General features: G+C 41.4%; 1 protein-coding gene across 1 annotated transcript in view; it reads right to left on the reverse strand.

Annotated features, from left to right (window-relative positions):
* OSBPL1A (oxysterol binding protein like 1A) overlaps positions 1 to 24,672 on the reverse strand; it is a 66,115-nt gene that overhangs the window by 7,910 nt on the left and 33,533 nt on the right. The window contains 9 exon segments of the mRNA XM_015855395.1: positions 1,959 to 2,091; positions 2,334 to 2,423; positions 2,516 to 2,632; positions 3,157 to 3,342; positions 4,067 to 4,210; positions 5,862 to 5,866; positions 6,264 to 6,342; positions 10,893 to 11,049; positions 19,182 to 19,344. Of these exon segments, the coding sequence (XP_015710881.1) occupies positions 1,959 to 2,091; positions 2,334 to 2,423; positions 2,516 to 2,632; positions 3,157 to 3,342; positions 4,067 to 4,210; positions 5,862 to 5,866; positions 6,264 to 6,342; positions 10,893 to 11,049; positions 19,182 to 19,344 (1,074 nt within the window).

The raw sequence follows: 24,672 nt of genomic DNA on the forward strand, positions 1-24,672 counted from the left end.
TTTACGATTGTGTCGGTCCTTAAAATTAGTACAGGAAAAAATCACACGCAAACAGGGCGGGGTGTTTTGCTCATTTACTAAACTAAAGCAAGAACCACAACACAGTATATACAACTTGTTCAAGATTATTCATTAAAACATGAAGTGCTATCGGTCTCAAATTGAAGAGATGTGAAGAAGGGCGAGAGGAGGTGCGAGTGCGTGTGATTAGCTTTGTTGGTATTACGCTCGCATTTATAGCAGTTTGTAAATACTGAGTACAAGACACTGGCTAGTTTTTCTTTGCTCCTTTCTCCCTAGAGCTCATTTTCTGGTCAGTACTCCAAGGTAGAAGCAGTAACTCCCTCGCGTTCAAGTCGCTGGTGTAGGCGTCCATCGTGCGCCTCTCTCATAGCTTGAGCACTGGGATTGTGCTACAAAACGAGCCAACACTCAGACAAATCTATTGGGTGCACAATCAAATCAGGGCACTGATATGCTGCACAAGGAAGATACATGAGTCATCCAACTCCTCTGTAAATTTTTTTATATTAAAAATTCCAACCGGGAACCCGAAAGCCGGGAAGATCACATCAATCACCCCAATCATTACCACGAAAAGATCTGCGTCTTTACCAAAAGATACATCATGAGCCAACAGGACGCATAAATCCCAGTCACCATCCCTACCAAGTTTTAAGGCAGCTATGAAGGTTATTCTTCATCACACTGTAAGCTGCCAACATTTGCCATTGCACCTCATAAAAATGCACAGCTGCTACGAAAATTAACATAGCCACAACCACTATCCTCATCCACAAAGCCAGCTCTCTGTCTAGGCCACATACTGAGCGCAATGCAGGTACTTGGGCTGGCAATAAATGGAACAGAGAAATCTGTAACAATTCAGAGCACTCCTTATCTTTTAATCCTTTCCTCTTTAATTGATTCTTTTATTTGGTATAAGAGATATATTGTTAATCTTAGTATAAAGAACTGCGGTATATCAGCTTCGGTCATACTACATAGAGTGCGAATCAAAAAGACTACATGTGATTGGGAACAACGTCGTAAAAGTATAAACATTCCTTTGAAAAGCTGAAAAATGGGGCTCTCCAGATGAGAAGCCACAGTCTATTTCTAAAACAACCTCTCTAAGTTCCAAAATTCCTCCTATAAACTTAAAATGGTCATAATTTTACCTGTACAAATGATCAGAACCATGATTCACCAACACAAATTCTTCCATACGATGTTGGCACAAGAGGCAGATCAATGAACAACCCTGTAAAAGTGGAGGGAACTCTGGGAAGCTTGAATCCAAAATAACTTGGAGAGCAGAAGCATTTTAATCCCTTAATGCTAATATTCCATATCCAATCTGTTTTTATATTCCTCCACCGAAAAATAGAATAGTGAAAAGTAATCTTAATGCTCTTAAGTACTTTACCTAAAAACTGAGTGGTCTGTTGGATGCCTAAGTGAAGATCAAATAGAATCAATAGAATTAGCCAGGTTGGAAAACCTTGAAGGATCATCAAGTCCAAACAGCAGCCTAACCATAGTAACCCGCTAACTCTAACAAAACGCCTCTGCTAATAATATCTCTCTCTGAGCACACCATCCCAAATGGCTCTTAAACCACAGTTCACAAACCCCAGGGAATGGGTGACCTCAACCCACCTCTCACTCCTCCCTGGGGACGCCTAATTCAGTGTTTAACTAACCCTTTCTGTAAGGAAGTGTTTCCTAACCTAAATCCAACCGTAAACTTGCCCTGAGCGGCAACTTGAGGCCTGAGAATTTCCCCACTCCTCGTCCTGTCCACTTGTCCACAGTGAGAAAGACCCTGCCCCACTGCAGCTCTCACTGTAAGCACCTTTCAGGTACTGGAAAGAAAGGGCGATAAGGTCTCCCCTCAGCCTCCTTTTCCCCAGACTAAGATGTGCCAGCCTCTTAAAGAACTACTACCTGTTTACTGCTTTTCTTTTCCTTTCTTCTGTGTTTTTCTTGTCATTTTTTTTGTAAGCTTCGAAAGTAGCTGGGTCAACGCTGTATAAACACTCCGTCCACTTGCCTCAGCGCAATCAGCAAAGTTTCTTGATTGTTTTGCTGTCAGAAATAAAAAAAAAGAGTATATAAGAAAAGGCTGTGTTCGCAATGGAGCTAAAAGAGATTCATTTCATTACAGACAAAAATAGTTGAATGAGAAACTTTTCTTGAGAGCCATTCTTCAAACCGGACTATTGGTGTTACACAACTCCTAACCCGCTCTCTTTCAAGTTCATGCCCTTGGCATGACTGCTAGAAACAAAGGGCAGCAATTGGTATCCTATTAGGAATGAATCTGTTACCTTTTGTCCTGAATGTAGCCTTCAACTTTATGCAACTCCTTCCCGAACAGGCCACAGGGCTTGAAACTCAGCACACATTTCTCACCAGTTCTACAGACAGAACAAGAGGGCACTAATTACTTGCGGATGACTTTCCTTGTTACAACTCACAGCAAGTGAAATCTCCCACATTCTTAACTTACTTGTGGTTAGTTATTTTCCACCTTCCAACGTTTCCATACTGCTCAATCCAAAGTTTGCCCACGATAATGTTATGCACACAGCAAGTAGGATTTGTCCATGTGTAGGCTTCGTTGTGTCTAAGGAGGGAGGCAAAAAAAAAAAAAAAAAAAAAAAGCCCATAAGTGCATCTCTGTACTGAATGTCACTTCTGCAACAAGCTATCTTCTAGCACCCACATCAAGTCTTAAAATGGGCATGGCAACAAGCCAGGCAAAGTAGGAATTTTCATTAACCTATTGCTACTGATTTTATCAATTCCTTAAAACAGCAACGTCAGTGCAGTCCCTGTGGATGCTGAATGATGTTAGGAAAGTGAAAAGGACTCAAATTTGCTAGTCTTGGACTGGATGTCCAGGGCACCCTGCAGAACACAGATGTAAGAACCATCTATTAACCGTCGCTATTACCACACAGATTATTAAGCCAAATGACGTCAATTGCTTTCATTTACTTCATTCCCTCCACCCTACAAAGCAATCCGCCATCAGACATCAAGATGCGAGCATCAGACATTCCCCATTCCTAGCCACGAGCCTTCTAACGCCCACTAATCATCATAGATGTGGCCATGGTACCTATGCAATTATAATTCATCAACTACTCAAGAAGCTCCAAAGTCATTGTGCCTTTTGGTTCTGCTTCTACACTCTTGCCCCAGAATTTGAGTTTAGGATAAATGGATCCATGAAACACAAAATCATTATTCAAACCTTCAGCATAGAAAGCACTGATTGGTGGATGATGGCTGACTTGCTCCCGAAAGAAGTCCTAAATCCCAAGATCATCTCTGCAAAAGAAAGTTTCTAAAAATCAGTGTTCTGAAGATACAAAATGAAGATGAGAAAGCATGCACCTAAAGTACAGTGAGGCTGCAGTCCTTTTCCCCAAGTGAAAAACAGATAGCAGGACCTCAGGTATAAGTTTGCCCTGTACTCAATGTAAAACTTAGTTAAAAGCTCTAAGGTAACACAAAAATGATCAACTCATAGGCATAACAACTCATTCTAAGTAACTGGGGACTATCGTGTAACAATGTCAATCTGTTTCCTTTTCACAGTAACTTCTTCCTTAAACATCTGCATAATCACAGGCCAAACAGTCGTTTGAGAGGAGAATTTACCCTAATGCAGCTGCAGAACAGTAGATTAGTATTGGCTTATTGCATCCTCGGACACTCAATAATTAACGCATGACAACCTAAAACATCTAAATACAATCTTTTCAGTTAAGAAAAGTTTCAAGTGAAAAGTCACCGTTTGTATATAAAAAGGGAATCAACTTGCTTTTACTAGCCATTTTTTATAACCTTTTCCTGAGACAAAAATTTCAGTGCTTTCTCATTACAGAGGCTGAACACCAACATAATGCAAACACCTCTAGCAACTATGAGATCAGACAACATCTTGCAAGCCAAGGAGCAGCATGCAAGTCACCTCACTGATCTAACCAAACATTCATTCATACATCAAACACCACCTTCTGATCTTCAGTGCATCCTCCCCATTTGTTACCTGATCAATTCATAAGTCTCTCCAAGCAATGGGTTGAACGGCTTCCCCGTGCGTTCCCACTGCGAGGCTACAGCAGACACAGCAAATGCAGCAACACACTGTTCAAAAGAATATGAGTACACAGTTAATCTCCTGGATTTTAGTCTTTATCAAACAATAACAGCAGTCACAGCGTCACAGAATGTTTCTTCTCAAGTAGTATAGGAAGGTTCTATTTACAAAGGAAGAAAATAAATAAGATTCTAAACAAAAGGCTCAAAAAAGTCAGCCTTAGGAAAAGCAAAACACTTCCCTAGACAAGCAAACTGGTGAACAAGTGAGAGAATTTGACACGCAGCTGATAACAGCAGTTCTTCTTATACTAAGACAAACTATACAAAAAGAAAATAAAAAGAGTGTTCCAATTATTGCAGCCAACAGATCACCTTGGCAAAATTCGTCAAGTTGTGGGCGCTAAGACAGAGAGGGCTTGGCTTTTTTGTGGATGAAGGTATATGTGTGGCTCCAATGTATTCCTGTAAAGTCTCGCTGAAAGGAAGCTTCAGTGGCTCGTTGAAAATATAACTGGCATTTGTGGGATCTTGGACAAATTCCCTGATGCACAAATGAAACCCTCGTGTTAAAAACCAAGCTATTAGATACACTGACCACACAGTGACCAGAAGTAACCCAATCCTAATTGGCTTATTACAAAACTAAATGATGCTCTTAGTGCTAATGCAACGCGCTTGACCTGGCACTGCTAATGCTGAAAAGAAACAAACCCTCCACATCCCTCATAATCTGGGTAAGCCCTTCTGTGTTGACACATAAGGCAATTTTTACAACAAAAAGAAAACCAAAACATCTAACGACTAGCTTCCTAACTAACAAACACGTGAAGAAAGTGAGACTAAACAATACGGTATTAAGGGCCCTTTTGAAGACTAAGTTACATATACTCTTAAAATAGATATAGGCCACCTAATTCCTTAAACACATTATCTTTACTGTAGGCATATGAGCAGGCTGGGGGGAGGGGGAGATGACAGAGGGGTGGCAGCACAGGAAAAAACATAAGAATTTGTATTCTGACATAAATAAGTTTCTGTAACAGAAGTATCAGTTTTCAAGCTGCCTTCAGTAGCAAAGTAAAAGCACAGTATGGCCACTGACAACGTATGGAATAAACAACTCTGTTCTTAATCACAATAGCAGGATTCTTCTTTTCCTCTACACATTATGCAAGTCGAGCCTTCAATCAGTTCTTTGTGTTTTAGGGATATAATATTTCTCTGCTAGAGCAATGTGAAATCTCAAATGCTTCATAACAATTCAGGAGACCTGGGTCTGCTGACACAGCATTCCCTATCATTTCCATTTCTCACTGCTTTGGTGTTGTGTGCTGTTCCTAAGTAAAGCAGGAGACAAAGAAGAGAAAGCAACTAAACACTTTTGGTAGGCTACCGTTACAGGATGATGTAAGTTTATCAGTAAGTACTTTCAGCCTATTGGAGGATCTAATGAAGAAGAAGGACCTCTTTCCAATTCACCCTTAGATGGAAGCAGATTACGTGCCAATCAGCCAACCTCTGATCTGCCCACCATCTGGCCAGTAACACTACTAACAGGGGGGGAAGCTGGAGTATGAAGGGGACAGGGAGAAGAGCAAAGTATATATATATATATATATATATATATATATATATATATATATATATCCTTAAAAGTGAAAAAACAAAACCAAAAGCAAATAAACAAAAAAACCCCAACACTACTACCACAAAGCACTTCAAGGGTTAAATTAAAGTCTTACCTTCCCTAGTTACAAAAGTAAACAAAGCACAAGTGGGGGGAAAAACAACAACCAACAAACAAATCCTTCTCCCCAACACATTCTCATTTAGGCATCAAATGAAACAGTAAAATGCTGGGTTGTTAGAATTAGGGTAGTATAGGTAGGTTGAGATTGGCCTTGTTGATCTTGAAAGTCTTTCCCAACCTGAGCAGTTCTATGATTCTGTCAATAGTAACATTTGAACCCCTTTTCTGGACACTCAGGCCAGGCTGGATGGGGCTTGTGAGCACTGGTTTAGAGGGGGTGTCCCGCCTATTAGCAGGGGGTTGGAATGAGATGATACTTTAAGGTGCTTCCAACCCAAATCATTCTTATGCTTCTAAGAAATCCAGATTGTTTTATCACGTTTCTGATTACTTACCATTCCATAATGCATTTTCTTAAGATACTCCAGATACTGAAGTCATTTCTAGAGAACATTGGAGATGGCAAGCTTGTTCTGTAGAAAGAAATGAGAAGAAAGAGAATTAATAACATAAGCTTTCATTACTAACAATGATGGATAAACCCAAACACTTTCCAAGGAAAGTAAGAGTTTTCCAAACCACCCTGTAAACTGTAAAGCCAAACCACCATTACCAAGTTATGTAAAGTGCTGGGGAGCTTTCATTGCAAATACCAATCTCACTTCAGTTTTAATGTTCATAAGCTCATTTAAACTAAACTTTGTTTCGTTTTAGTTTTATTTGCTTTAAATCAATATACGTAAAATTATCACAGAATTGTAGGGGTTGGAAGGGACCTCTAGAGATCATCGAGTCCAACCCCCCTGCCAAAGCAGGCTCCCTACACCACGTCACACAGGTAGGCGTCAGGCGGGTCTTGAATATCTCCAGAGAAGGAGACTCCACCACCTCCCTGGGCAGCCTGTTCCAGTGCTCCGTCACCCTCACCACAAAGAAAAGGGGAAACAACAGTCCTACTTTGAAGCCTGTGAACTGTTTCACCTGCACACGAATCAACGTTGGTTTGTTGTTGTTTTTTTACAAAAATAGTTTCTGAAACATTCCCTTCATTCTGTATAAAAGCAATGAAAGAGAATCTCTCTTTATGAAAGACACTGTAGGTATGTTCACTATGTGAAAACAGATACAGGACAGAAATACATGAAAATAACACCACTATTTATTTGGTTTATGTTACTAATCACCTGCAGAGTGACCACAAAGAGCACTTGTTGCCCCACATTATAATAATCTCTCAGGGAAAACAAAACGAAAACAAAACATGACAGCAACAACACAGGAAATAAACAACCCGTAGAAAGAAAGAAAGAAAGAAACCACAAAACCGCCACCAACAAAAACCCAAACAGAAAAAGCAGCTTCAGGAACGAGCCTTACACATCTAGTCTGTGCAACACAGCCTGTAATTATCAGAGTTAATGAAATCAAGAGGAGGTTTTGTTTGGTTTTCATGCTGCTACCAACCAGCTCAACTATTAAGCCATTTGTGTAGAGAAAGAGATCAAATCCCTTTGGCTACAGCAACACTAAAATCAAGTGTTTGGACCGTGAAGCTGGTACTGAGGAAAATCCTCGTTAGCTAAGAATTACCTACAGCTCACTCAATCTAACAAGCTATTTAATTTCAAAGATTAGCCAATTCTGCCAATATAGGCTGTTTGTTTCAGGAGCCCTATATGCTGTGTTACCACCCATACTTACTTGTTGAAAAAACACCTTTACCAAAGCTGATTCTTCAGCTCTATCAAAAAAAAATCAAACCTGTGCCTGAACTCCTTAAGGCACTAAACTATGTTTCCTCTTATTTGTTAACAGCCTAAACTGACTGTGGCAGAGAGCATAAGTAGACAGGAGGATTTGCTTTAATTAATCAACCCAGTATCATCCATTCCCTATATGACAGAAGTCAGTATGTGGATTGAAATAGAGAATCTTGAATAACAGTGGATACTTTGATACAAATGTCCAGGAGAGGACAGTGTCCACCAAGCATTCAGTTGTATTTTCATTTGTAGTCTTTACTTAATCTCCCCGTGTATCTGATAAAGGAGGGTAGTAGAGCAGATAATTTTTAAGTAAGCCCTTCTGCACATCAAACACTAATGTCCCATTAATGCTTCATGCAATTCACATTTTTGTTGAAGCTAACACGTCATCCACTCAATTTGTTTAACTGCTTGGAAGCTGGCGTTCAAGTTTAAGCCATTTGTCCACATTTCTTTCTATGAGTGAGTGTAACAGCGCAAGCTTGTGATATTCAACTCTTTCCTCCTTGTAGCACACGTGTACTGAAGCAACAGAACACTTTTAATCCACCAAGGCAGCTTCTGGGGGCAAGTAAGGACACGTGCAAAAATGACAGGCAGCCAAGACTTGAGGCCTACTAACCTTGACCCAGTCCCTGTGATTAAGGGAAAGGTTTGTGAATGCAAAGATTTCCTTCCAGATGTCAGTTTCAGAAACAGCTCAGGAAGTTACTTTTAGCTGTAAGCGACAAAAACAGCTGCGGGAATTTCTTTGCAGTAGAACAGATAAAAAGTACTTGTTCAAAGAATTACCTTTAGCAGATTAACTACTACAGGAATCTTGCTGGGAAGGAGACATGTGGTGTGAGCAAGGCCTGTTCAGCTCGCCCTCATGCAAACCTGCCTGAACAACCTGACTGCTCGCAGAGAGCAGAGCACAAACACAAATGAAAGGTTCTGAAAGGTTCCCCAAAGGGAAAACTGACTGTTGAAACCCAGCAGTAAGTGGGAAAAACAGTAATAAATGGATATCAACAGTGATGGGTACTACACAACGTTTCTGTGTGAGGGTGTTTGTTGCTTGGCTGTTTCTTTGTTTGTTGTTGCTGTTGGTTTGTTTTCTATGCTTGGCTTAGATTATTCCAAAGCTATTTAAAGTAGTGAACTTCTACCACTCAAACTCTCTCCCATTAAGTTTTCAAAAACTATGGAGTCCATTCCCAAATCAATCTAAAGCTACAAAGCATATCATCAACACTACCGCAGATACTCTATGATCAATCAATAGCACGCAAGCTATTCTGATAAGACCTGACCTAGATAGCAAATTGTGAGTCAGAGCTAGGCCTTGGTATTTTAAATTTCATTGGCTATTACTCGCCTAGGAAGTTTAATAGCTAAATAGCCTGATGAAAGTCAGGTTGTAACTGCCACCAATAGCATTTTAGCAATACATGCAAAAGCGATGGCTTCATCCATCTGCACATCCTAACAGCCAGGTTGGGGACAGCCCTGCCCATGGCACGGGGTGGGACTGTGTGTGCTTTGAGGTCCCTTCCAACTTAAGCCATTCTATAATTTTATGAATCCAATGGATTTATTCCTACATCTCCAAAACAACAGCCAATCGAGAAAAAGCAGCTTCCAACTCCCTGCACAAAGCCCACACCACTCAAGCAGAGAGAGGTGGACTACAGCTCAAGTTTTCTATATGAAGGTAGGAAAACAGTCGTATTTATACAGACAGGTTAGCAGTGTTGGGTACTTGTACGCGCAACTCAGCTGCAGCTCCTCTATTCATCTGATGAACTACTGGAAAGTACAAGGACTTCAGGCAAAAGATTTTTATCAAGCCTCCAAGCAACTTGCTTCCAAGCAGTTAACAAAAGGAAGTTAAATGAAAAGAGTTAAATGTATAACACTGGAAGCAGGTGCTGGCAAAACATTCTGCTCTCTTCACTTTACATGGCACAAAGTAGCTAAGGAGGCATCACAGATGATGCATATTTGACCAAATGCACTGTAAATTGACTCCCAAACCAAAACAGGCACAAATTGGAGCCAGGAACTCCAGCTAGATGACAGTTCTGAATTCAGAACTGTAGAAACAGCAAGCAGATCCCGACATCCTTTCATACCAAGTTATTGGTTGCTTTAAAAACTCCTCAGAAAACGCATGTCAACATGCACTGCTTTTATGTTGATCACAAATTGCCTCCAACCTCCTCACACTTTCAAAGGCAGTGAGTGCAATACAATAGATTGAGTTCACCTGGTGCTTCCCCACCCCAGAATGCCTCTCCTGACTAGGAAAGGCACCTAATCAAGGCCATAAACAACACCCTAACGACACAACAGCAGAAAGCAGTATGCTCAGTCAGCTGCTTTACGTTATCTTTCCCAACCACCCTGTTACTCCACCCAAGACCTTATATGCCTTAGTCTGCCTGGTACAAGAGGGACGTAGATTCAGAGGTTGAACCTTGAGACACCAAGTCTCTGACATTCCCACATGCTCCAACAGTCATGCAGTTTAACTGCCTACGATACCAAGTAATTAAAGCACGTCTTTGTTTCTCTAAAATTAAACTTTAATTCCCTGTTTTTTACAGAGATCCGGTGTCCTCATCATCGTTTGACAGGTTCAAAACACTTCCAAATTAATCTTTTTGAAACATACTGAAGCTTGACTTCATCTGCAGCACAAACATTATATTGCCCTCCGCTGAAACTTGAGAATCATGGTGTCTATTACAGCTCATTAACTCTAGACCTATTGTCCTCCTTTACAGGCAAGGAAACAAACAAAAATGGATCAGTTGACAACACAAAATAAGCACATAAAACATGGATGAGACTTTTAGAATAAGACTCCTTTTGTTCACATTTAAGTTTCTGATAACCGGCTAGAAATATTTTTCATTCATTCCTAATACCAACAGAAGGATCGAGTGACTGGAAATTAAAGTGGCATAGATCATTAAAGATGCACGAAGGAATTAAAATCCACACGCACCTCAATAAGATCTATTCATTTTTTACATAGCACATTATATTTTATCTTTACTTATTCAGACTAGATCCCCAAAAAATAAGCTACAAAGAAAAACACTGGGCTTGGAAAGACACTCTTCATAAAGCCTTAGAACAACGACTTCTCAATCATCCCTAGCAAAGTTTTAGAAGTTTTCCACAAATTATGTTTTTCAGAGATCCCGGAGGTCTTTCACTCGCCTTTCATGTATGCTATAATACCTTAAGAATAGGCAATATCCTACCTGTGTTTTTTGATTCCGTTAGACATCGACTCTCCACTGTCGCAAACCTTTTCTTCAGACATGCCTGAAGTTATTGTATCTTTGGAATCCATGCTGTCTTCTAGTGAGTACGCTGTTGTAGTTTCAAACCCGCTTAATGATTTTTCAGATTCTGAATCTGCAAAAGAGCAGGTGCATGTTAATGAATCTGCTGCCAGTGCTACACTTCAGTCACTAACAGATCTCCTCTCCTTGTACAAAACTGAAACCTAAGTAGGCTCCTGTGTCCTGCTGACTGCATCCACTTGGTAAGTAACTAGTACTGTCACAGACTGCTACAGCTCTGTATCTAGAAACAGACTAAAGAGATGAACAAGAATAGAGAAGATTAAAAATGTTCAATCCAACAGAGCCAAAAACTGATATTTTTATTAAATCAAAGCTACTATAACTTATGGCAAATGCTAGTTGCTTACCTAACCAGCTCAACAGTCAAGTCCTGATGACCCCTTCTATGCAAGATCTCAGTTTGGTCTAAACTCTTAGACACTGCTTTTCAGCAACCTTCCATTTCCAGTTCCCTGAGCAAGTAACAAAGACCAAAAGGAGGTACTGTATGCAATGAAGATTACACCAGCCATGCAAGTCCCAACAACGATAAGCTCACTAATCGATAAGCTTTGTACTCTGGAAGGTAGGTTAATAGTACAATCCACATCACAGCTAAAACTGTGGCTATCTGTACCACCTGACTTCCAGCCAGTTTTTTGTTCAGATAGTGCTTAACCAGCCCTCAAGAAAAGGCAGCCTTGCTCCAAATTCAAGACCAGAAAATTTCCTGGCAAAAGGTCTTATTTTTGTTTCACGTTTTAGTCTCTCAAGCTTGACAAGTCTGCCAAAGGATTATCCAAAGTACAAGTCCCAGGAAGCAATGGAACAGCTTTAAACAAGTGAAGATGCACCAGTTTTTACATCATTTGGGAAACCTTTCAGCAGGAACCAGGTACAACAATGAATGGTAGACAGCCAGTGAGGCAGCAAGCCTCACTTCTTCTGAAAAAAGCAAATCCAGATTGCAGTAGACATTGTTCCTGCTATGCACTTTTTCAAGCATATGTTACTGCTCTTGGCTGCAAATACCCAGAGAAATAACTGCAAAATTAGTCACTCTCTCATACGCTGATTCTAATTCAAACACGGCAATCCAAAGCCACTGAAGTAGTCGTCCATCCAGAAGAGTCACAGCAGTCCATTGCCAGATGCTTTCCTGTTCTCTCTTAAAAACACAGAGCTTCTCCAGAACGTGTCAATTAGACTCTGCTTTGATGAAGGGGGCAGTGACAAGATTTTCAGCAATCCCCACTATCAATACAAGCTACAGGATGTAAGGATGAAGCAAAGCCTTGCCAAAAAGGACCTGTTAAGAGACAAGCTGGACATGAGCCCACAATGTGCCCTCGCAGCCCAAAAAGCCAACCATACCCTGGGCTGCATCAAATGTAGCATGGTCAGCATGTCAAGAGGCGATCCTGCCCCTCTGCTCTGTGCTGGTGAGGCCTCACCTGAAGTACAGAATCCAGATGTGTGGAGACCTCATTGCAGGACAGACACAGACCTGCTGGAGCGTGTCCAGAGGAGGACCACAAAAATGATGTAAGGGGTGGAACACCCCTCCTATAAGGACAGGCTGAGAGATCTGAGGCTGCTCAGCCTGGACAAGAGAAGGCTCCAGGGAGACCTGATAGCAGGCTTTTAGTACCTAAAGAGGGGGACATAAAATGAAGGGGACAGAGTCTTCAGCAGGGTCTGTTGCAACAGAACAAGGGAAACTGTTTTCAAACCTATAGAGGGAAGATTTACTTGGATAAAAGGAAGACATTTATTACAATAAGGATGATGAGGCAGTAGAACACACTGCCCAGAGAGGTGGTGGATGCCCCAGTGTTGGAGAAATGGAAGGTAAGGCTGAATGGGGTTCTGAGCAACCTGATGTAGCTGTAGGCGTCCCTGCTCATTGCAGAGGAGTTGGAGTAGATGATCTTTAATGGTCACTTGCAGTTAAAATGATTCTATGATTTTATGAATATGCAGACCACAGAAAGGTCAAGAAAAGAACAAATTGTTAATCCATGGATGGGTTGTGCCACAACACCTCCACTGTCTGTAGAAAGGCTGAGATCTAAAAACATAAAGGGAGATCTTTGGTTTCATTTAAAACATCAATTCCTCTTCTCATCAAGTCAGTACTGAAATCAAGCCAGTTGCTAGGGAATGAAAAGAGCTGCCAGCTGGTGCTGAGGATATGCTAAAAAAGTGGACTGGCACTCCAGAAAATCTTCTCACAAGTTTCCACAAATGTATCAATCTAGTTATATGCCAATTTATTACATAACACGTTGGGTACTGCCTATAAAAAGTAGGATAAGCAGATGATTTTTTTACCTGCAGACAACTCTGTTACACGAAATAGAGATTTCTACAGAGACTATAAGACCAGATATTCAGAAAAACATTGCTGTGTATTCTAATATCAAAGAGGAAGAGACTCTTTAGCAGTGTAAGACAACTCGGCCCTCAGCATCCCAACCCACACTGTACAGCCAACATATAACAAATCTGTAAGCCCCTGGAAGTCAAGTCCAATGGAAATAACTGCTTAACTGTGCCAGCAGTTATTGTACCAGAGAAACCCTGAAACGTGAAGCAAACACTGCAACACCCTTATTCTTCTGTATCATCAGGGTCTGATGTCTACAACAGATCTAGGACCCCAGAGGCAGAAAGGACAGGTAAACTTCACCAGAATCACTGATCACACTGCAATACACCTCAGAGCGTAAGGATTTTTCAACACTAGATATGCTCAGTTCTCCAAATGTTGGCTTTATGTCACTGTGCCAAGAGAAAATTATGTCGAAATGACTGGACTCAGCACCTGCAGACCTCTCCAGAGCTGGACAATGACCAGACAGCCTTCTACAGGGCATGTGGCTTACCTAATAACAGCTGAACATGATACACACAACAAATAATAATAGAAGAATGAAACCAGACATCGATGCAAGAAATTCTCTCTCTACAGATGCCTCTCCCATTTTTCTGAGAAATGCATCTCATTGTAAAAATATGACTACAGCAAGTCCTGCCACCAAAGACCTCCATTTCCAGTCCCTAGAATCTCAACTATCCACTTCAACCCAATGAGCTTAACAAGCCTTCGGAGCTCTCCTAGGTATCAAAGAAAGCCCAGTATTTTATTGAGTCTGATTCAACAGGCCACTCAAACAGAGTTTTTTTCCTGCGTACTTAGAGCTAACTCTTTTCTGAATTAAGATTTGCATACTCCCCCGTTACAGTAAAAAAAGATTTATATTCACAAGTTGCTACAGAGCAGCTGTCGAACAGATGACTAGGAGAAAACGAGATTATTTCTTTTCCTAGTGAACTGAAGGGGATGTGGGCTGTGAAGGTGGTGAGACAGAAGAAGACTCAGGATTTAGGAGCCAACGTTAAATGCTCTTCAAGACAAGAAAAGGCTGAACATGAAGATCTCCAGCTTAAAACTCAAATTGTCAGAGTAACAGCAAATGCACTGGCTACATTTTGCACAATTGGGAAAGCAAATGAAAACAGAAACTTATGACTGAAGTCAAGGGGTGACCTTCTATTGCAAGAACTGGTCAGACTGCAGTTCCCGATGAAAGAATAATGTAGAAGAATGTATAAGAAGAACAAATGTACTTGAAAAAGGCACTGTTTAACCACGGACAAGGTTCAGCACAGACCAAGAGGTTGCCACTCTCTGAGATGCCTGAAATTATTCATTTAACTACCTTCAAGACAGGAAGACTGTAGCAATCAATACTCTCCCAGAGGTTCCGGAAAAAATTTGGTACACATTCAAAAATGACATTTGACAATATACCCTAAATATGTAGGAAAGAGCTGTAAGTTCCCAAGCTTTAATGGTGATGATAATTGGAGATAAACTAAAACAGGAACAGAACCGATCTACTACTTCTCATACCATTTAGGAGCTGTATTTATGAATACAGCATCAATGAGTAGCATGTAAAAGCTGACACTGTACTACAAAAGGTTGGGTTTAATATAATCTACATTTGTAGGTAATAAGGGACAAGGCAATGTCAAGTATCTTTCCACTGCAGTCCATGTCCTGCTTAGCCTTTTTTTTTCCCCCTCACAGAATTATAGGGGCTGGAAGGAACCTCTAGAGATCATCTGCTCCAATCCCTCTGCCAAAGCAGGCTGCCTAGACCAGATTGCAAAAGTCAGCATTCAGATGGGTTTTGAGTATCTCCAGAGAAGGAGACTTCACAATGCCTCTGGGCAGCCTGCTCCTGTGCAGAGTAGATGGGGAGCATCACCTCCCTTGACCTCCTGGCCACATTCATTTAAATGTGCCCCAGGGTGCCATTGGCATTCCTGGTCACCAGGGCACACTGAGGATTCATGGCCAACCCGTTGTCCACCAGGACCCCCAGGTCCCTCTCTGCAGAGCTCATCTCCAGCAGGTCATCCCCCAGCCTGTACTGGTTCATGAGGTTATTCCTCACCAGGCACAAGACTCTACACTTGCTTCTGTTAAACCTCATCTGGTTCCTATCTGCCCAGCTCTCCAGTCTGTCCGGGTCTCAGAGAATGGCAGCACAGCCTTCAGGGTGTGAGCCATTCCTCTCAGCTTTCTATTATCAGCACATCTGCTGACGGTGGACACTATCCTCTCATCAAGGCCATTGATGAAGATGTTGAACAAGACTGGACCCAGCACCAACTCCCGGGGAATACTGCTAGATACAGGCCTCCAACTGGACTCTGTGCCACTGATCACAGCCCTCTGGACTCTATACTGCAGGTGGACTACACATTCATAGTCTGCCTTCATATGCTTCCTGAGGACTGCACACTTGAAGCTGAAACTTCTCCAACTCTCTAGAAGGTGCCACTAGTCTTTGTAAATTTTGCTGCTTGTTCAGTGCTTCTTCCCCTCCTCAGTCTGCCACAAACCTAGAAGGAGAGTCTGGCACATGTTAACCACTCAAACCTGTAGCCAAGAGCTCCTGTGCTCCATGTGCTATTGACTACATATTTCCACCACTCCCAGGATGCTCAGATGACAGCACCAGGATGCACTGTTAACTGACCTGTTAAACTCAGAGTTTGGATTAATAACACACTTGATGTTGCTGTTTTTAATGCAGTAGTACAATGTAACTCCTAATTTCCTATGGGATGTATCTTCACATTCAGTGTGTACTAAATTCCCTTCAGAGGGAGGGAAGGAGTTACTGTAACAGTTAGAAAGCACAGATATCAGTGTATCACTGAAGAGTGAAAAATAGAAAATAGCAAAGACTTCAGCAAATAAGCTACTGCAGTAAGAAGTCTTACCACACAATAAACATTTTCTTGACCCCAGTTTTGGATAAAAAAGAGGGTATTTCTGTCATAGTGCCCACGGTTTCCACCAACAGACTTATCAGTGACCAGTTTAGTCTATGCCAGCATTAGCAAATAGCAAGCCTCAGCTGAAGCAGATCTGCACACCAAACAGATGGTGCTGAAGACTTGGCAATCAAACTAGCCGCATTTCTGTTGGTTTTCTCCTCAGATTAGCTCCACTCTCCTACCATGGATTGAGTCTCTAATTGGAACCGGACTGTACCTCCTGATTCATCTTCATTCAGGAGTCCAGTTCATGCATTGAGACTGCTCTACAACATGAATCAGAGCTTGGTAAATGGGGACAAGTTGCTCCTGCTGTGAACAAGGTTCACAAGGTACTCTTTCTATTATACCCTATGTTCAAAAATGAGTTTGAAAATTGCTGTCTTGCTCTGAATTGTCACAGCCAGTGATACTTTTGTTGAGAGAAAACAAGCAGAAAGCACACAGGAAATATTCTATTAAAGTAACAGCAGTGGCTCTTTCTTTCTTTCAATCTGGTAAGTCAAAGCTAAGGATTTGTTAGCTCAAAGGACAAGCTGAGTTATGCAGTGCTCACACTTCCATAAGCTCAATCATACAGTGGAGATTTAAAACTTCAGAGAACAAGAAAAAAAACCAACATACCTAGAAAAAGGTGTCCTGACAACAGATATAGTCTCAAAGTAGTAATATTTTGCCACTGACAGACATTGTAACTTGTCATGTTGCTCTGTTAAAACACACCGCTGTTTGCTGAATCTCTGCTACAAAGCAGTAGGATGATTCATAGTGTGTTTATCCAAAATGAATAGACATTTGCAAAAGAGATTTTGCAAAATTTTAGAAGACACAAAGTCCAAATACCTTAGACTTTTTTTTTTTTTCTTTTTTTTTTTCCTTCTGACAATTGGGTCCATTGTTCTCTGCTAGGAAAACATTGCCATATCCCATCCCATTAGGTCAAACAAGGAGACCGATATCCCTTAAATCTGAGTCAGCACCTATGTCCCTTGACCTCTCTGTTCTCACTGTACTGTTGTCCTTACTGTATTTCTGGCTGAGCTTCCACAGAAAAGTAAGAGGGTTAGAAAAGTATTATCAGAATCCCAGTGAAAACAAACAAGGAAACAGTGCACAACATGCCCCAAATCACTCCTTTTGCACTGATGGCCGAAGTCATAAGACACATCCAGCAGCCAGGAAACCGTGTCACATTCCCCCTTCCTTAGCCTATAAAAATCAGAGTACCCCTCCCCCAAACATGTGTCCCCAGAGACACAGAGGACCCAAATGGCTGCAAAGCACTGCATGTGAGCAGCTCAGAGAAGAGAGACTAACGTGAAGTCTGATGAAGTTGACAGACAGTCAAGAAAGTGAGCTGTCCTGGAAAATTACTTAAATTGCAATCAAGATGAATTATGTCAAATAACTTCTCCCAAAGTAGCAAGAATTGACATGTATGCATACATACACATGCTCAATATAACATATATGTGTATAAATATGTATAAGTAAAGGTTTCACAGCTATGTGACTATTTTCAGTGTGATTTGTTTGTACCTTCAAGACGTAAAAACACCCCCCTCTCTCAACCAGAGAGGCGGTTTTGGACACTTACATTCAAGAGGACAGTGCTGGGTTATTTAGGACAGGTACAGAATAACAGATCTCTATAAGCTGAGCTTCTCTCACAATACAGAAAGCAAGCCTGTCTGGAGAGACTACATTCCAACAGCACCATATAAACAAGTATTTTCTGCTTTGTTGCAACAAGCAAAGAGCCTGAGGCCTTCCAGCAGAATTGTTCTTTTGGTTCTGGTTGAAGAACCTGTTCCTAGTGTTCTTCAATCTCTTCTCCTTGCTGAAGGCTTGATATACTTCTCACTGCGCCAAGGAGCAGCCTGTTGTTAATCCACTGAATTGCTGTGCTATACTTCAGACACACTAAGCATTGACTCCATACTTTGCCTGTTTTTATTCTCTGCTTAGTTAAGCTGTGCACTGCAGAAAAGCCATTAAAGAGACTGGGAAGGCTGCTTTTCTCATCTGTCAGAAGCATCGGACAGTTGAACTTGGAGAAAAGTAACCCCTGATCACACTTCCTTGTGAAATACGCCATCCCAGTATAATTATCTACTATGTTTATTTAGACTATGTTAACCCTCAAAGTCTTCAAGATCCTTCACAGTTGTAAAAGAGCTGTACATTATGGGATTAACCAGTTAGAGTCATTACTGAGCTGCACTGCTATAGAGAGGCTGTACATAGTGCACATTGTAGTTATCTACATTCAACTCAGAATTTACCAAAAACCTTATTTGCATGTTCTGCACACAAAATACAAAAGATACTAAACATCACTGAATAGACAGAAGATATTTCCAAATGCACAAAGGATTCTGATTCATAATCTTCTTCCATCTGTGACACTACAGAAGGGAAATAAAACAAGCCTTTCTTAACTTCATTAGTGGATTTTCACATAGATCTTAAGAACAAAAGAAAGAAGAAACACCACCATGGAGAAAAGAAAGCCATAAGCTTCCAGATACAGTTACATACCCTAAAATAGGAGTCACACATCTTGCTATTTAAAAAAAGGGTGTATACACCCAAGCAATCAGACCTTTTATAACAGTCCTGAATTTTGTAGCTTTCTGTCATGCTCAGATGAAACGATGCAATTCTACAGGTGAACTTGGGAAAGATTTTAGAGGCATGCTCAGAGCACACAAAGCATTCTCCTTAAAACAGTTCCACAGTAGAAAGACAAAGATCTCACATAAAGCAAGACTGCTCTCCCCACCCCTCCATTGCAATCACCATGCACGTGCCGGCTACACATCGGACATCATTACTTACCTGAAACAGCATCATAGAACTGCTCCTCACTGATGATGCTGAGAGGAGGAGATCCCTTAACCAGTGACTGCTCTAGTTCATGGTGCTCAGTAGCTAGTGTCTCTAATGCTTCTGACAAGATCTTGTTTTTCTCCTGCTCATGCTCCAGTTTCAAATTCCTCACCTATAAGTAGATACATGTATGAATAAGATCTCATCTCTCTGGAGAATGCGTAGCTGAAAGCTATACAGAAAATAGACCGATAAATAAGTAACTGGTTCAAAGGCAAACAGCTGGAACTGAAGCCACACAGATTAATGAGAATATTACAATATTACTGTGACTGCAGTATGGTCACGGCATTTTTCAGTAGCTGAGCAAACTGTCAGGTAACATTTGATACCATAGACTGAAATTCCACAAGTAAATTCAAATCGGATAACTGTGCCTTAAAACTGAGGGGAAATATTTACAGCTCTACTCAGACGACCTTAAATATGGAGTTACAGCGATCAGTTTCCACATGCACCAAGCTGCTTGTACTAGTCTGCTCTAATTTGGGCCAAGAAGCATCATCTGAATTGAATTACAGAGCAAATGGCACAGCCAGCTACAAATAACTGCAAATGAACTATGAGCTGAAAACATTTAACCCTGAGGATTAGAGAAGGAGGTTAAAAAAGAGATTCTTCTGCTAACAAATTTAACTTCAATATAAACAGCTCTCTCTCCACACTCCCAAAACAGTTTACAGAGGAGTCAGAAGCCAACAAGGGAAGAAGACCAGCCACCAGATGGAAGGAAGGCTTTTTGTTTTTAAAGCCCACACATGCAATAAGCACCAGAGAGGAGGATGATATCTGCATCCTGAGTCCAAGACTAGTAACAGGAGAGCAACACATCCTTCCTATTTCCTTCCCTCCAGCCTTCTTCTTTCTGTGGGTGTTTTCCCACCTTCTCCTTCTCTCAGGGGAGTGGAATCAGCTCAGAATCACAGAATATCCCAAGTTGGAAGGGACTCACAAGGTCCAACTCCTGGCTTCACACAGGAGTGCCCAAAAATCCAACCCCTGTGTCTGAGAGCATTGTCCAAATGCTCCTTGAACTCCAGCAGCTCAGTGCCATGCCCACAGCCCTGTGCATCCTGTTCCATGCCCACCGCCCTGTGGTGCAGCCCCTGTCCCCGACCCCCATGTGCCCCTCCCCTGGCACAGCTCCATGCCGTTCCCTCGGGCCCTGTCGCTGTCACACAGAGCAGAGCTCAGCGCTGCCCTCCGCTCCCTGTGAGGAGCTGCAGTCGCCATCAGGCCTCCATCAGCTCCTCTGCTCTGTGCTGAGTAGAGGGATCACAGCTGCTCCTCATACACATTGCCCTCTGGATCCTCCAGCATCTCCACAGCCCTCCTTTAGGCACTCTTTAAGAGTTTTGCATCTTATATTGTGGCTCTCAAAACTGCACACAGCGCTCAAGGTGAAGCTGCCCAGTGCAGAGCAGAGCTCCAATGGGATATTCTTTCTCCCATCTCCAAGCCACTTACCCTTTCTTTCTCTTCTTCTCTCCCTTCCTGACCCTGTTTAAAAGGTTTCCAAGCATCCCCAGCCACTGCTTTCTCCCCCAGCTTACTCTCTAAGGTCACTAACTCCCCCCTCCACTAACAACACACAATGGCATGAAAATCTCTTGGAACAAATACGGGGACAAGTTACACATCTTCCTAAGCAACCTGCTTTTATATCAAAATTACCTTTTGGAATCTAAGAACTGTTCATATGTCATATCTGGTCACTTCTCACTTACAAAAGCTTTACCCTCCTCTGCTGGAACAACCACTCAAACAGTGCTTGCAGCATAAGGCACAAATGATGGGATGAGAATTCAGGGGCTAGGAAAGAAATACCACAACAGATTTTTACCACTTCCTGAGAGGCGTTTCTATAACCACTGGAGAAAGAATTATGGAAGAAATTCTCACCCCCTCAATTGTGTCAAATACTACATCAGCTGCTTTGGCTGTCATGCTCTGAATGCAGAGGGGCAATCCAATTAAATGATAATTAAAGAGTACAAAATTAGGTTGCTAATTGAAAGCAATAAAATCAGTAAGTCGCTCACTATGTAATAGCTTTACCTTGAACAAAATGGAAAAAAAGCTGGACTAGTTATGGTCACTTTCATTTAAAGTTCATTGTAAAGGTCCCAACAAAGCCAATTATTGCAATGCTTCACAGAAGTCAGACACGCCACTGGAAAAGATCTGTTGATAAGCAGGTTCTGAGGGGGGTTAAATATTATGTGCTATCAAACAGCTAAGGATCTGCCCGGTTACATTACCTATTACCTCCTCTTAAAAAGGAGATTACTATTACCTTCTCTTAAAAAGCAGAGGATGAAGGACTGCAACTAAAGTGCTGCTTTTCATTATTATTGAACACCAACAAAAGGAAACTAGTTATTAAAATGGTCTTTACAAATTTCTTTGCAGTTGTAAGAGTTACACGGTTATCTCCTCTAATGTTTTGATATACCACTTGAGTGACTCTAGTATTTATCTAAAACTTAAGCTTCAACGTTACTTAAAAGCAAATGAAAAGAAAGCATTTATCTAAAGAAATCCAGATCTTTTTGCTTCCACCAATATCATGGTAGTCTGCTCTGTTATGTAAGCAGCTCAATGCAAGCCAGAAGCTAATAAAGACATGCTGAAGCTTGTTGCTTGCAATTTATGAATGTTCATTCATGAACAAATGATCTGGTTTTAAAGCAACCTGAATTCAATACTCAGGGGTTTGGAAAATCCAACCCAAAACCTTCATCAACAGCACTAAACCTGAAGGATGGCCTACACATCCAGAGAACCCAGATACGGCCGCACAAGCTTCTACAGCCTAATGCTCAGTGTGGGGCTCTCCCAGTTCTGAAAGTAGGGGTTTGGGCATTCACAGAATCAATTGGATACAGAATTGTAGGGGTTGGAAGGGACCTCTAGAGATCATTGAGTCCAACCCCCCTGCCAAAGCAGGCTCCCTACACCACGTCACACAGGTAGGCGTCCAGGCGGGTCTTGAATATCTCCAGAGAAGGAGACTCCACCACCTCCCTGAGCAGCCTGTTCCAGTGCTCCGCCACCCTCACCATAAAGAAGTTCTTGTGCACATTTTTCCAGGCTTAAGAAAGATATGGACAGATTTGCAATATTTTCAAAGTACGCGTTTATACAACAGCATGTCTCTAGTGAGCCCAGCATGAAACCAGCTAAAACCTTTATTCAACTGGTCAGGCTCCGTATCCGACCCTTGTCAGAAGCTACTTTGTACAAAAGCAATTGCAGTTGATCAAGGACCTCGGGTTTATGCTTGTCCTGTTAAACAGTGACAGTTAACATCAGTCTTGTTTTCATCTCTAAATGGAACATCATTACAGTAAAATATCAGATTTATAATTGCTGATGGAAACTAACCAGCTTTGTCTCAAAGAAATAAACATGCACTCAATCATTAACCTTCCTGCTATAGACACTACTTTCACCTGATACACTGACACAGAACCACCAAGAGATGACTTCAGTATCTAGGTCAGCACAGCAATTGATTTTTTTCTTAAATACCTCAACCGGAACGATTTGATACCCACATTCTGGTAGGTGGCTTCACTTCTGGTTTAGCTGAAGGGAAGTCCCCATAGACATCAGTCTTCAGGCTTTAAGCACTAAATTGTCTATTCAAGTAGTAGAATCTAGTTATTTTAGCAGTCAGAGCTCTATCTATCATTATTTTTTTTAAAGGAAAGCAATAAGCTGTTTGCAGGCACTTCTATAGTCTTTCCACACCACTGGAAATCCTGCTAAATCCAAGTTTAAAAGTTAACTCCCTCATTGTGTATTGCTAGCAGGAAAGTTCACGTTCCAATTCCAAAACAGCACATGGCTTCTCTGCGTCACAAACACCAGCCCCACTCCTCTCTCTATCTTTAATTTACATGAGGTAAACCCGAGACTAGTAAGGTACATCCACTACTTCTCCTCATTTTTTAAAGGCTGAAGTCTTGAAGTTCATCTGTGAAGCCTGGAACCAAGGCTTCTCTGTCCATCCTGAAGACATCTCAGTACAATACACAAAATACTTGCTTGTGTGGTGCTGGATGCTTTTAATTTAAATTAAGGCTCAACAACAGTAGCACTTTTGTAGGATAGGAAAGGGTCACACCACTGTACGGCCAGCTAATAAATGATTATCTCAGCAACATGCTATTGCAGCTGCAAGTAAATCATCTAAAGACAACACACAGCAAGCAAAGCATTGCACAAATTCCCATTTGTAGAGCTACCTGTTTTAACATTAAAACAGAAAATGAGGATACAGCATACCCTAGCTCTAAAGTGTCCCTGGATTGAGAGAAAAGACAGACCTCACATTATCTCAGTATGATTTAGTTAAACTTTTCTTTCCAAAATACTCAACTTCAGCGCTAGGAATAAGAATATCCAAAATATGCAGACATTCAAGTTGTGTAGGAAGAACCACTTCTTTCACATAGCAACCACCAGGGGATCTGAAGGCAGACTCCTCACAGTGTCAGTACACCACGTACCACTTCTGCTCTGCAATAAGCTGACGGCAGGAAAGCTGCCTCTTAGTATCTTAGTGTTTCCTCTGGTGGCTCAGAAGTGGAGCTTTGGTCTGCTGAATTGAACAGCTTTATCCAACTGCTAAAGAAATTCCTTACTACTAAAAACATCTCTGCACATGGAACATTTGCCACAAAGCACAGGTGCAAGGATTCAAGTTTTCAGCAGTAAGCTAAAGGCTGGTCTAACACTTAGCATAAAATTCATATTTAAGCAAACAATTAGAAAAAAAAAATGCTGGTACGGCAGAACTGCCAGTTTTCAGTGGATATCTTCTGACATTAAAGGCAGTCCTTCCCGCAACAAAGTAAATGTCAATCAAACCTGCTATTTGTTTCACACATTTTTATGGAACTGTCACTCTTCCAGAGCCAGCTACTTATTCAGTATTCTGAAAGATGGAACCCAAAGGGCAAAGTTATGCCTTGCAACTCATTATGCTACAGAGATCTATTTAGAAGCAGCACCAGGAATTAAAAATAAGGCTTCTTTCCCTCGTTCCGTGATCTTCATATCAAATCGAATCAAAAATCAGATCTTGCAATTAGTCACCTCAACACAGAGAGTCTGAGACACATAAACCATTTGTCTATTCTAGCAGACAAGCTCACAGTTGCAGTTTTGCTGCTAGCACAATACCGTCCCTATTGCTAGTGCCTCCAGGCACGAGCCAATTCTTTGCAATGACTTGTTTAAGCTACTGCTGAGTAAATCTGTTACTCTTTTACATTTAACCATAGAAAAAGAACTATATGATTTCCTTTAAGGGGAGTCAGGTCTGTCCCTGTGCCTTGGACAAATATCTTTTCATCACGGAAGAAACATAAAGACCAAGAATGACCTCCAAGGCATTTCTATTTGAAAATGGAACAGTTCTGTTATTTTG

Source organism: Coturnix japonica, chromosome 2, assembly GCF_001577835.2.
Source record: "Coturnix japonica isolate 7356 chromosome 2, Coturnix japonica 2.1, whole genome shotgun sequence".
NCBI classification, from domain to species: domain Eukaryota; kingdom Metazoa; phylum Chordata; class Aves; order Galliformes; family Phasianidae; genus Coturnix; species Coturnix japonica.